The sequence below is a fragment of the Triticum urartu genome, chromosome 3A (assembly GCF_056163025.1).
Source record: "Triticum urartu cultivar PI428250 chromosome 3A, HENAU_Tu73, whole genome shotgun sequence".
In the NCBI taxonomy this organism is placed as follows: Eukaryota; Viridiplantae; Streptophyta; class Magnoliopsida; order Poales; family Poaceae; genus Triticum; species Triticum urartu.
The window spans coordinates 97,100,510-97,114,910 of NC_141875.1; the positions used below are offsets into that span (position 1 = coordinate 97,100,510).

At 44.8% G+C, this 14,401-nt stretch overlaps 1 protein-coding gene across 1 annotated transcript; it reads right to left on the reverse strand.

The window, feature by feature from the left end:
- Positions 1 to 2,803: 2,803 nt before the first annotated feature.
- On the reverse strand, positions 2,804 to 4,035 carry LOC125548052 (uncharacterized). The gene is made up of 2 exons (XM_048711748.2): positions 3,111 to 4,035; positions 2,804 to 3,005 (listed from the first exon to the last, which is right to left on the reverse strand). The coding sequence occupies exons 1-2, from the start codon at positions 3,943 to 3,945 to the stop codon at positions 2,932 to 2,934; spliced, it is 909 nt and encodes a 302-aa protein (XP_048567705.1). The 5' UTR covers positions 3,946 to 4,035; the 3' UTR covers positions 2,804 to 2,931.
- Positions 4,036 to 14,401: the final 10,366 nt, after the last annotated feature.

The following is a 14,401-nucleotide window of genomic DNA, read 5'->3' on the forward strand; positions in this document are numbered from 1 at the left end:
TCAAGGCTTTATGTGAAGCTAGATTCGCAGAAAACTTGCAGTTCAAGGCCCAATCCACTGTTCAAGTTGCTTACTAGTGTAGCATAGAGTTCTAGGTGGAAGTTCAACTTAACAGTCTCCACTGCAGTACCGGTATATAAAACAGTGTTTTGGAACCAAAGGCAAATTTTTGTGTGCCTCTGGGATCTGGTGGGGGATTGCTGGAATTTTGTCTATTTTCGGCCTAGCCCAATAGCAGTTTCAGAAATTTCTAATAAATCCTAGAGGCCCATGCAGCCCATTTGTGCAAGGCAAGAGGTGGAACAAAAGTTTAGTCCCACATTGCTAGTTTAGAGGGAGTTGGACCTCTTTATAAGGGAGGTTCTTTGCCCACATGTATGAGCATGAGAACAAGAGGGACATCCACGTGCGCTCCTCCTCCGCCGCCCGCCTCGCCACGCCACACCTCGTCACGACGCGCCGCGGGTTACGGGAATGAGCCGAGCCGATGTCTAAATTTTTGCCACGCACGACTGGTATACGAAAGGTCATGTGGGAGTTGAAACGTTTTTTTGTAGTGGACACTGAATTCGAATGGTGCGCCTCTTCGGCCGCTGCCTGTTCGCTTCGTCTCCCTTCGTTGCTTCACCTCCCGTCACAGCCTCTTCGCGTCCTTCTCCTGTGCCTATATAAGAGAGGTCGCTCCTCTCCAGAGACACACACCAGAAGATCCCCTTCCTCTCGCCACAAAGTTCCGGAGCACTGCGCTGCTGCTACGATCTTCCCTATCCCGGCTTGCGGCGTGCGCCGCAGGTCGGGACAGTAGGCCTCCGAAACCGCACCTTTTGAGTCCTGTATGGGAGAAGGGTGATAAGGTTTTTGGGGAACGCTCAGCGGACTACTGGCTGCTTCATCACGAATGATCCGGTGGCCGACGACGACTTCCCCGACGACGACTTCTTCCCCGACGTCCACGACCTCCTCGACGACATGGCAGGCGAGGACACCGACCCCAAGTCCAGCGCTTCTGCTGCTGCTGTCCCGTACGTGTTCTTGTCTCTCCTGTTAAAGGTTCTGCCACAGTTTCTTGTTCTAGTCCTTGTCCTACACATGTTAGGTTCTACTTCATATATGCTACTTGCTATTCTGTCTACTTTAGATATGATAGGCTACGGTTCATATATGCAGAAGCTATTTTCCTTCTCTCTGTCAGAACGCATGACTTTTTTATCTCTACTATATTAGTCATGCTTTATCTAATATTTCTGTTAATAAAATCATTCGGTAAATTGCTCATATTTCCAACAGTATCGTGCCAATTGAACCCTCGAGGCGTCGCCGTGATTGTGACACGTGACCAATGGCAACGCATGCAGTTCCACGCGTTAGTACTACTACTGGATAGTTCTGCATCTGCCATATCTTGTCCAGATAGTTGTGGTAAGGAATTTCTATGCACAACGAATCATTTTTGGACCCTACTATCTGATGAATGTTCACTATAACGGTTGGCATTTGGGAACATTTAGATGACGGTCGTAGTTGTGTGGAGGTCGACAATTTCTTCATAACAGCATGACAGTTACTGGGAAGAAGGAAATTTTGAGCAAAACCAAGAAGAAATTGCCATCGTTTGATCTTGCATGGCAACTAAAACTGCCAGCAAACAGCGTTCGTTTGCCATCCCTTCACAGGGAACGTCAACCGGATAGCATTATCGGTTTTTCCCTCTCTATCTGTGACTATTGACCATGGGAACTTTTTTATCCCGAGGGGATGACTGTGAGAACTTTTTTATTTTGATTTGAGGAGGTGACTACAAGAACTAGGAATTTTCTCGTACAGTCCAAGATAGATTTTTTCTCTATATATGAGAATCAGGCTTCACTACTCAAGCTCTCGTGAATCAAACCTACAAACCCCATTGGGGAGCCCGAAATACATGTGCCAAATTGTTAGGAAAGACCTCGTAGATTGGAACTCTCTCGAGAGCTCATGATGGAATTCCGCTCATGGTTGCCCTTACGGCGCCAGCTAAGCCAACTGATGCTCTCTCTCGCGCGCACTGGGCCGGCCAAGCTATGCCTAGTTGACTAGTGGGCCGCTGACGGGTTGACATGTGGACAGGTTGACCGATTTACTGCTGGATTGGTTGACCGTTCACCATTTGATTGTTGACTTGTGGAAAAAAACATTTGGAAAAATTGGTAAAATTGAAGAAAAAAATAAAAATAAACATGTATTTAAAAATTTTCATAAGTTTTAGAAAAGATATGAATATGAAAAAATCACGAGTATGAAATAAATTGTACTTTTGAAAAAAACCATGAATTTTGAACAAAAAAAGCAAATTTGGAGAAAATGTTGCGGATTTGAAAATGTTCATCCATATGAAAACATTTGTGGATTTAATTATTATTTTTACCAAATTGAAAAAAGGTTCACCAATTTAAGAAGATCACGCTTTTGAAAAACATTCATAAATTTTAAAGAGTTCCTGAATGTGTGAAAAATGTTGGGAAAAAATGAAAAAGAAAAATGAAAACCCAAAGAAAAAACAAAAAAGAAATCCGAACTGCAAGCATCTTGAAGCTTCCCAAATCAAAATGGGCCAGCAGCTGACGAAAAAACTGGCGTGCGTTGCGTACTCATGCGAATGAGAAGAAAAAAAAATGGACGGAGCCCATGATGAAAGGGGTGTGCGCCAGGTTGGCAAATCTGTAAAAAAAATGGCAGGTCAAGCGGTGAATATGATTTGTGTCCATCCATGTAAAGATGTAACAGCGAACCAGCGACCCGGCTCCTAGTTGGTGCAATAAGAAACTTAATTGGAACATAAGGTTTTATTGCGTTTCTGATCTCTGATTATGTTGTAACGAATTTTCAGATTAGACAATCAGTGGACGATAAATAACGCACATGTGGTTGCTTCATCCTTCTTTCTCCACTTCATCAGGGTAAAGCACACATACACCCACATGCGCCTCCTGCCAACATAGATAGCACGAGTAGCACCGGTGCTACAGCTGCCGGAAAACAAAACCTTGACTGTTAGTAATATGCAGCCTATTTCTGTCCGTGAGAAGAAATTGGAAACTCAAGAGAGAGAATGATTGATCAAGATAACTCACCGCCCCAGATAGTGTCGCCACACGCTGCAGTGGAGACCTCAAACCGCATGTAGCAGTTGAAGCCCACCACCGCGGCCGCCACGCCACCGTCGACGCGGGCAGCGTTGAGGTCCCAGTCCACGGCGTGCACCGAGTTTTGCAGGCACCGGACGCAGCCCGCCGCCGTGCGGTCCCTCCCGCACTGCGCCAGAACGTGCACTGTTCTGCTCACGGCGCTCTCGGAGTTGCTCTCCTCCGCTGTGGCCAGCATCCGCGGCCCGGAGATGTTCGCGGCCGCGCGCCGCGCCACCTGCTGCGCCATGGCGACCAGCTCATCGTGCAGGTGGACGTAGTAGAAGGATTTGGTGTTGACCTTAGAGGCAGGGACGGCGTCGAGGAGGACGAGAGCGCGGAAGGCGTCCTCGCTAGGCGAGGATGTGTTGGTGTCGGCGTAGGCGAGGAAGCACCGGTCGCTCCAGAAGCCGGCGCGCTGGCTGGTGGAGCCGCAGCCGGCGGTGAGGTTCCCAGCCGCGGCGGACAGGCACCGGGCGCACTCGGACGGCACCGTGGAGTTGCCGAAGCAGAGCCCCCGCGCGAACGCGCGCTCCCCGCGAGTGACGGACCGTAGGGAGGCGAAGCCCGTGGGCGCGGCGGCGGAGGGGAGAGAGCGGAGGAGCGGGAGCAGGGTGGCACGAAACGCCGTGCCGTTCGTGGCGTTGCTGAGCGCCGGCGCCGGGTAGCATTGCAGCAAGCCGCCTGCGCCCGCGATGCGCACGCTCTCCTCACAGGTGCTATGGGCTGGCGTCACGGCGAGGAGGAGGGAGATGAGCGGCCACGAGATCGCTGGAAGCGCCATGCTGTGGCGGTGGCGCCCCGCTTTGGCACTTGGAAGTGGAGCTGTGGAAGAGGGGGCGGCACTGGACAATGTATCGAACTTGAACTCCTCGGCTTGGTTGGTGCACGAGGATTAGTCAAAAAGAAAAAGGGAAAACGATGCACTGGACGACAATAATGTGGATTCTTTCCCTAAAAACGAAAGACTGCTGCCTGCTCGCAAATATGCAAACTATAATCATACACCTACACCTACGAATCTCTCCCTACCCCTGAATCTCAAGGGAGATAATCCTACACTAGTCCTCGCCATGGGCAGCCTGGCCCGAACGGCCCGAAAAAGCCCGACCCAATGCTGCATCCGGGCCTGGCCTGGGCCTAGATTTTGAGCCCGAAGGCCGGGTCGGGCTTGGGCTCAGGCCCGTCGTTTTCGTGATTTACTAAAGGGCCTCGGCCCGGCGGGCTTTATCACTTTTTGGCTAGGCTTAGGCCCAAAAACCAGGCCCGACGGCCGGGATGGGCCGGCCTCGGGCTTTGGTAGGCCCGGCCCGGCAGATGGCCAGATATATCCTGCACCTATCAGGTGGCTACGAAGACCTACGTAATTTTTCAAACTATAAGCCTCTTGCCCCGCTGATTTTGACGCGGGTGGTCCCCTTCCCCCTTACCGATCCAATAATCTTTCTCCACGATGTTGTTTACGTAAAACACGTAACAAACCTTACTTAGGTCTAGCATTGCCCTTTCAAGGGGGTGAGGCCGAGACAAAAAAATGTTACACCTCCGTAACTCTTAGGTAATGCTACATAACTTCTCTTCCTATAAACTGATTGCTCCCCCGCGAATTTCATGGGGTGGGCATGGGTCTTTTTTTTTACTTTCAACCAAATTAGGCCACATAAGCTCGACGTAAATTTCGTAACACCTTTTACGTAGATGTAGCAAAGCTCGGCCGAAACCCCCTATACGACGCCCACGAGCGTCAAAAGCCAGAGCTTTTGTGTAGGGGTGATCCTAATGGACCAGCCCATTCAGTGGCGCCATAAAGCAATCAGAAAATCCCCAAAAAATGTGCTACTAGAAAATCAAACTATGAACCACACAGTGAAGACCTGCGGTTCCTTAACACTTCAGCTGCTGAGGGTAAACAAATTTTTGGAAGAGCGAAAATTTAAGAACTAAATGCAGCGGCAGATTTAGAAAGTTCAAAAAAATAACCATTTGTTGGGAAAATTGTGAATAATTTAAATAAAATGTGAATAATGCTTTGGAATAGTGAACAAAATTTGAAATCTGAATAAAATTTTAAAACATGAAAAGGTTTTAAAATCTATTGAAAAAAAATCTTAATATAAATTGAACAATTTTTAAAATACACACTAAAATTTTAGTGATATATGCTGGACAATATTTAAATATGCATTGAACATGTTTTTTATATACGCTGAACAATATCTGAATACACATTGAACATTTTTGTCATATACTCTGAACAATATTTAAGTACACATTGAACATTTTTCTGATATATGTTGAACAATTTTAAAATGCACAATGAATTTTTTAAAAAACATATGTTGGATATTTTCTTAATATAGGGTCTCACACTTGACATGGCGAGAGCATCTCTCACTGTACAGGGTCCTGTGTCTGAAGCCCTGTTCAAGAATTCATCCGATTAATCAGTTAACTTGCCGATTAATCCCTACTCGTAGGGTCACCGAGTAGCCGATAAACTCAAAAATCGTCCGATTAGTTGATTAAATGGCCGATTAACTTGCCGATTAGTCGATTAATCCCCTACTCACCAGCCAACCGAGCAGCTACCAGTTAACGATTTCCTCAACAATGGTCTGAAGAGAGGCATCGGAGAGCTACATGCCTTTTTTTTAATTTTGATCGCTAACTTTGCTTGATGATGTGCTTTAACATTAAAACACCTATTGATGTGTGATACCCTGGTGCGGATAAAAGATGGCGACGCTTGAATAGAAGCAATAATGGGCCTTATGTTCAAGTGACATGTGTCTTTGAATATGGAACTCGTCATTGCTGCTGATGCAAGTACCAAACAATCCGTGTAGTACTGCGGTTCTGGGAGTATCAGCTATCATTGTGGCCAAGAGTAGGCCATATGCTTCATCTTGGAGAGAAGATGACACGGGGGGAGACATGGCTGAAACCTACAGCTGCTGACAATGACCATTTCCTCCAAATTGGATGGTCACACTAATACCTGCTGGAGAATGTTGCATATTTGCCTCATTTGTCCAAGCCACATCGCAGAAGATTCCTTGACCTGCAACTAAAGATGGTGTTTGTGTGATTAATGGTTGTCGTACTACAACAGTTGTTGAGCATTCATCTTGTCCTGCCATCACCTCCTCAAGCTTTGGGCCCTGTAAGATCGCATTCGCCACCGGGTATACTTGCGATGGTTGACAAAATTTTCTACCAAACAGGGCATCATCTTGTGCTTTCCAAAGGCACCACAAGAAAGTGAATACACTAGTTACATTGAGGATGGGCCAAATCCAGTAAAACCTTAATTATTTGTGGAATGGAATGGTTATGTTCAACCAAAACTTCTGTTCTAATATACCAATGAGACGAGAACCAAGCAGCCTTTGAGAAAGGCCCTAGAAAAAGCATGTGCATTTCATCCTCTTGGTTGCCACATCTAGTACAATTATCACTAACATGTTTCGAGAACTTACTTGCACGCTTACACGTTGGAAGTGCTCGGCGAAGAAGTGTCCATGCGAGAGTTTGAACTCTTGGCTCCATGAGTTTGTCCCTCCAAACCTGATTGAGAAGATTTACAATCTGCATTGGAACATATTTTGGTCTCTGATTTGCTAGTAGTACTAGATTATTGAAGTAGTGCTTGTAGGCACTTTTTGAAGAGTGGTCACCTGCAGGGGTTAGTCTCCAAACCAACACATCCTGTCCAGTAGTATTAACAATAGGGGTTTGCAGTATAGCTTGAGCAGTATGAGGATGAAACAGAGCATTGACAAGATGGATGTTCCAAGCTTTCTGATTAGGAAACCAAAGATCACTAACAATAGCTGGATAAGAGTAAGGTGGCTGCTGGATTATAAGATTCTCATAAATATTTTGCCACTGAGAACCAAGGAGTACTCTAGATGGAACTACTACCATCTACCAATTGATAAAAGGAGGCAGAAATGAGAAGAGGTCTGACCTTCAGGATAGCAGTCCAGAAGGCTGATTTGAGAACATCGTGTTTAGCTCTCCAAATTGACGTGTCACTGTGATACTTGGCCTTGAGAATAAGAGAGATGTAACTTTGGGGTTCCTTTGCAAATCTCCAAGCTCTTGACAGAATAAGACTTTGATTTATAGCCTGTAGATTTCTGACACCTAAGCCACATTTCTTCTTTTCAATACATCTATCAGCCCAAGATCGTAGACATAAAACTCTTGTTGAAGGATTCTCTCTATCAGCCCAAGTTCCTAATAATTGTTGTTAGTTTTGCAAGAAACTTTTTGGAGAAAAGAATATTTTACATATAATAGACATGTATAGAGGCAAAGACAGATCTTATAAGAGTAAGTCTTGCTGCGTGTGATAGCATGTCAGCTTTATAGGCACTTAGTTTAGATTTGAATTTGTCATATACAAAGTTCTAAGCAGCCGCTCTATCTTTGGCAGGGAGGATGAGAGGATGCCCAAGGTGAACAGTGGAACTGTCAATGTTAGGAACTGGAAAGATTCCTTTGATCTGCTGCCTGACCTGTAAATCTACATTATGACTAAACATAATGGCTGACTTATTCCAGTTTGGGATCTGACATGAGAGATTACAAAAATGTTGTAGAACCTGGGCTATAACTGAAGCTTCCTGCATATTAGCCTTATCACATACCAAAGGATCGTCATCAAACATGAGGGAATGAATTGGTAGACGTTGTGGTCCAAGAGCCATACCTGACACTTGGTTATTTTGTAATGCTTCTTGAAGTGAGAGAGAGAGAGTTCATTCACTGTAAGGACAAAGAGTGAATGTGGTAGAGGGCATCCTTGCCTAATACTGTTGGGGAACGCAGTAATTTCAAAAAAATTCCTACGCACACGCAAGATCATGGTGATGCATAGCAACGAGAGGGGAGAGTTTCGTCCATGTACCCTCGTAGACTGTAAGCGGAAGCGTTATGAGAACGCGGTTGATGTAGTTGTACGTCTTCATGATCCGACCGATCCAAGTACCGAACGTACGACACCTCCGAGTTCAGCACACGTTCAGCTCGGTGACGTCCCACGAGCTCCGATCTAGCAGAGCTTCGAGGGAGAGTTTCGTCAGCACGATGACGTGATGATGGTGATGATGATGCTACCGACGCAGGGCTTCGTCTAAGCACCGCTACGATATGACCGAGGTGGATTATGGTGGAGGGGGGCATCGCACACGGCTAAAAGATCAACTGATCAACTTGTGTGTCTTGGGGTGCCCCTGCCCCCGTATATAAAGGAGCAAGGGGGGAGGCCGGCCGGCCCTAGCAGGGCGCGCCAGGAGGAATCCTACTCCCACCGGGAGTAGGATCCCCCCTTCCCTAGTTGGACTAGGAGAGAAGGAAGGGGGAGAGAGGGAGGAAGGAAAGGGGGGCGCCGCCCCCCTCCTAGTCCAATTCGGACCAGAGGGAGAGGGGGCACGCGGTTTCCCTGGTCTCCTCTCTCTCTCCACTATGGCACAATAAGGCCCATACATTTACCGGGGGGTTCCGGTAACCTCTCGGTACTCCGGTAAAATCCCGATTTCACCCGGAACTATTCTGATGTCCAAATATAGGCTTCCAATATATCGATCTTTATGTCTCGGCCATTTTGAGACTCCTCGTCATGTCCGCGATCATATTCGGAACTCCGAACTACCTTCGGTATATCAAAACACATAAACTCATATTACCGATTGTCACCGAACTTTAAGCGTGCGGACCCTACGGGTTCGAGAACTATGTAGACATGTCCGAGACTCGTCTCTGGTCAATGACCAATAGCGAACCTGGATGCTCATATTGGCTCCTACATATTCTACGAAGATCTTTATCGGTCAAACCGCATAACAACATATGTTGTTCCCTTTGTCATCGGTATGTTACTTGCCCGAGATTCGATCGTCGGTATCTCAATACCTAGTTCAATCTCGTTACTGGCAAGTCTATTTACTCGTTCCGTAATACATCATCCCGCAACTAACTCATTAGTCGCATTGCTTGCTGATGTCTACTACACAACCTTCTTCTTGTAGACGTTGTTGGGCCTCTAAGTGCAGAGGTTTGCAGGACAGTAGCAAATTTCCCTCAAGTGGATGACCTAAGGTTTATCTATCCGTAGGAGGCGCAGGATCAAGATGGTCTCTCTCAAGCAACCCTGCAACCAAATAACAAAGAGTCTCTTGTGTCCCCAACACACCCAATACAATGGTAAATTGTATAGGTGCACTAGTTCGGCGAAGAGATGGTGATACAAGTGCAATATGGATAGTAGATAATAGTTTTTGTAATCTGAAATTATAAAAACAGCAAGGTAACTAATGGTAAAAGTGAGCGTAAACAGTATTGCAATGATGGTAAACAAGGCCTAGGGTTCATACTTTCACTAGTGTAAGTTCCCTCAACAATACTAACATAATTGGATCACATAACTATCCCTCAACATGCAACAAAGAGTCACTCCAAAGTCACTAATAGCGGAGAACGAACGAAGAGATTATGGTAGGGTACGAAACCACCTCAAAGTTATTCTTTCCAATCAATCCGTTGGGCTATTCCTATAAGTGTCACAAACAGCCTTAGAGTTCGTACTAGAATAACACCTTAAGATACAAATCAACCAAAACCCTAATGTCACCTAGATACTCCAATGTCACCTCAAGTATCCGTGGGCATGATTATACGAAATGCATCACACAATCTCAATTCATCTATTCAACCAACACATAGAACCTCAAAGAGTGCCCAAAGTTTCTACTGGAGAATCATGACGAAAACGTGTGCCAACCCCTATGCATAGGTTCCCAATGTCACGAAACCCGCAAGTTGATCACCAAGACATACATCAAGTGGCACGTGGTATCCCATTGTCACCACAGATATCCACGGCAAGACATACATCAAGTGTTCTCAAGTCTTTAAAGACTCAATCCGATAAGATAACTCCAAAGGGGAAACTCAATTCATTACAAGAGAGAAGAGGGGGAGGAGAAACATAGGATCCAACTATAATAGCAAAGCTCGCGATACATCAAGATCGTGCCAAATCAAGAACACGAGAGAGAGAGAGAGATCAAACACATAGCTACTGGTACATACCCTCAGCCCCGAGGGAGAACTACTCCCTCCTCGTCATGGAGAGTGTCGGGATGATGAAGATGGCCACCGGTGAGGGATTGCCCCCTCCGGCAGGGTACCGGAACGGGTCTAGATTGGTTTTCGGTGGCTACGGAGGCTTCTGGCGGCGGAACTTCCGATCTAATCTCCAGTTGATTTCGTTCCATTTCGACTCCGTCTGATATTCATTTTCTTCAAAACACTGAAATAGGCATAAAATAGCAAATCTGGGCTGGGCCTCCGGTTAATAGGTTAGTCCCAAAAGTAATATAAAAGTGGATAATAAAGCCCAATATTGCCCAAAACAGTAGATAATATAGCATGGAGCAATAAAAAATTATAGATACGTTGGAGACGTATCAAGCATCCCCAAGCTTAATTCCTGCTCGTCCTCGAGTAGGTAAATGATAAAAAAGATAATTTTTGATGTGGAATGCTAGTTGGCATAATTTCAATGTAATTCTTCTTAATTATAGCATGAATATTAAGATCCGAAAGATTCAAGACAAAAGTTCATATTGACATAAAAATAATAATACTTCAAGCATACTAACAAAGCAATTATGTCTTCTCAAAATAACATGGCTAAAGAAAGCTATCCCTACAAAATCATATAGTCTGGCTATGCTCCATCTTCACCACACAAAATATTTAAATCATACACAACCCGATGACAAACCAAGCAATTGTTTCATACTTTTGATGTTCTCAAACTTTTTCAATCTTCACGCAATACATGAGCGTGAGCCATGGACATAGCATTATAGGTGGAATAGAATGGTGGTTGTGGAGAAGACAAAAAGGAGAAGATAGTCTCACATCAACTAGGCGTATCAACGGGCTATGGAGATGCCCATCAATAGATATCAATGTGAGTGAGTAGGGATTGCCATGCAACAGATGCACTAGAGCTATAAGTGTATGAAAGCTCAAAAAGAAACTAAGTGGGTGTGCATCCAACTCGCTTGCTCACGAAGACCTAGGGCACTTGAGGAGGCCCATCATTGGAATATACAAGCCAAGTTCTATAATGTAAAATTACCACTAGTCTATGAAAATGACAAAACATATGAGACTCTCTATATGAAGAACATGGTGCTACTTTGAAGCACAATATATGAAACTCGCTATATCATGGTGCTACTTTGAAGCACAAGTGTGGAAAAAGGATAGTAGCATTGCCCTTTTTTTTAATTTATTTGGCCTTTCTCTTTTTTTATTTGGCCTTTTTTTAATTTGGGACAATGCTCTATTAAATGATGATCATCACACTTCTATTTATTTACAACTCGATGATACAACTCGATACTAGAACAAAGATGACTCTATATGAATGCCTCTGGCAGTGTACCGGGATATGCAATGAATCAAGAGTGACAAGTATGAAAGAATTATGAATGGTGACTTTGCCACAAATACTATGTCAACTACATGATCATGCTAGCAATATGACAATGATGAATGTGTCATGATGGAAAGTTGCATGGCAATATATCTCGGAATGGCTATGGAAATGCCATAATAGGTAGGTATGGTGGCTGTTTTGAGGAAGGTATATGGTGGGTTTATGGTACCAGCGAAAGTTGCGCGGTACTAGAGAGGCTAACAATGGTGGAAGGGTGAGAGTGCGTATAATCCATGGACTCAACATTAGTCATAAAGAACTCACATACTTTTTTTTGAGCCGGGCATAACCCCTTTCCATTACTTAGCATAATGGAAATACAAATAGTTTTAAGAGTTCAAAAGGAGACCTAGAAAGGGGAAGCGAGCTCAAAGCACCGCTGGGAAACCCACAATGAGCACTCGTCATCGAGCAGCTCACCATGGGGCGAAAACCCAACGACACCCTAAAACCAGCCGACTAACTCTAACCAGGAGAATTCCAACAAGTTTTAGGAGGGTTACTCCAGGACATAAACCATGAGCCCACGCAGGGGCAAAAGGACTATTTTTCCAGATATAGTTAAGCACTCACGCAGGAGCAAACGAACTATCTTTCAGCAGCAAACGCTTCAGCTCTCAGTTTGAGGTTCCCCTCGGCGCTGCACAGATCCGCATCATGTTCGACGCATTGGTCCTCAGCATCTTGGCTCCGTGCTCCATCATCTCTCGATCATCTCCTGTCATCAAACCTGCCCAGTAGGTAAGAAAACCACATGCAGAGTAAACCACATCAAAAGGCGACCTCATATGTTTAGACTCAAAGGTAACACTGTTACGATTAATCCACATCGCCCAACAGAAACCTACTAGACCAAAGGTATAAAATTTCTCCCCATCAGGTAAAAACATGTAAGCCCATGAATAGTACTGCCAAATGTTACTTGGACACAGATCCGTGCCTAGTACACAGCCTACAGTCCTCCAGAGGACTCTGGCCACAAGGCAAGTGAAGAAGAGATGCTGGGATGTTTCTCTCTCCGCACAGAAGGAGCAGGCAGGATTTCCCAGCCACTTTCGTCTACTCATCACATCTCTAGTTATGATAGCGTCCTGAAACAGTTGCCAAAGGAAAAGTTGAATTTTAAGGGGAATTTTTGCTTTCCATATCCACTTGTAGTTTTCCCCCGCCACATTTCTTTCCAAATATTCATAAACATATTTCGTAGTAAACCTACTTTTCTTCCCCAAGGTCCAGACCACTTGGTCGGCTTCGTTAGTCATCGGCCAAGTCCCCACTATAGATTTGATATTACTCCATTTCTCAAGCATGGGAGGGTGGAGTTGCCTTCTAAAAAAGTTTTTTTCCTCCACCCCTTCCCTGAACTTAGCAACCGTGATATCCTGATCATTGCAAATATCATAAATCATAGGAAACTGCAACTGGAGGGGAGGTTCATTGTCAACTGGATCAACCCACAGTCTAGCAAGATCTCCAGATTGTAAATTCACTTTTCTGCCAGCCAGGTAGTAATCTTTAGTTTTCTTGATTGCTTTCCAGATTGGCGAGTCATTGAATTTAGTTTTGACAGAGGTCACCGTGTCTTGCTTAAAGTACTTGGCCCGGATCACATCCTGCCATAACCCTTGTTTAGTTTCCAGCTTCCACCACCACTTGGTGAGGAGGCCTAAATTCTGTTTATGAAGATCCTTGACTCCCAGTCCCCCTTTCTCTTTGGATCTACAAATTCTATTCCATCTCACTAGATGGTTTCGTTTACGCCCCTCATGTTCTTGCCAAAAGAACCGCTTACGGTGTTTATCCAGTTTCTCAATCACCCCTTTAGGAAGAAGGAACATAGACATGTAGTAAAAGACAATGCTAGTTAATGAGGAATTGAGAAGGATGAGCCTCCCACCCAAAGATGCTGCATTACCAATCCAGGATTCACAGCATTTAAGGAACCTCTCATCCATAAAATCCCAGTCTATGCTACGCAAAGAAGAGAAACCGACTAGGACTTCCAAGTATTTCATTAGGAAATGTCCAATACTACAATTAAAGAGACCAACATAAAAGGAAAGGGTACTATCATCTCCACCGACACAGAGGATTTCACTTTTCATAAAATTGATCTTCAGTCCTGACATAAGTTCAAACAGGTACAATAGAAGCTTCAGATTCATAGCCGCTTCCTTATCATGTTCAAAACATATTACAGTGTCATCTGCATATTGCAGGATAGCCACACCCCCCTCAATCAAGTCAGGTGCTAAGCCCGTCAGCATTTTCTCTTTTTGTGCATTAAGAACCATTTTCGAGAGTGTCTCTACAGCTAGGTTAAAAAGGAAAGGAGAATGGGGATCGCCTTGCCGGACCCCCTTGTGACTTTGGAAATACGCACCTGTTTCATTGTTCAGTTTAATGCTCACCGTGCCATTATGTAGGATTCGTTCGATCCATCCACACCAGGTTGCCCCAAAGCCACGATTACGATGACATTCTAGTAGGAAGTCCCAGTTTATCTTATCATATGCTTTTTCAAAGTCCAATTTTAATACAATCCCACATTTTTTCTTTTGATGAGTGTGATGCAACACCTCATGTAGCGTGAGGATTCCATCCATTATATTTCTATGCTTGATAAAAGCATTCTGGTGCTTGCTAATCAGCTTATCAGCAAATACCGCAACCCTATTGTCCAGAACTTTCGTGATCAGTTTGTATGGGCATCGTAGGA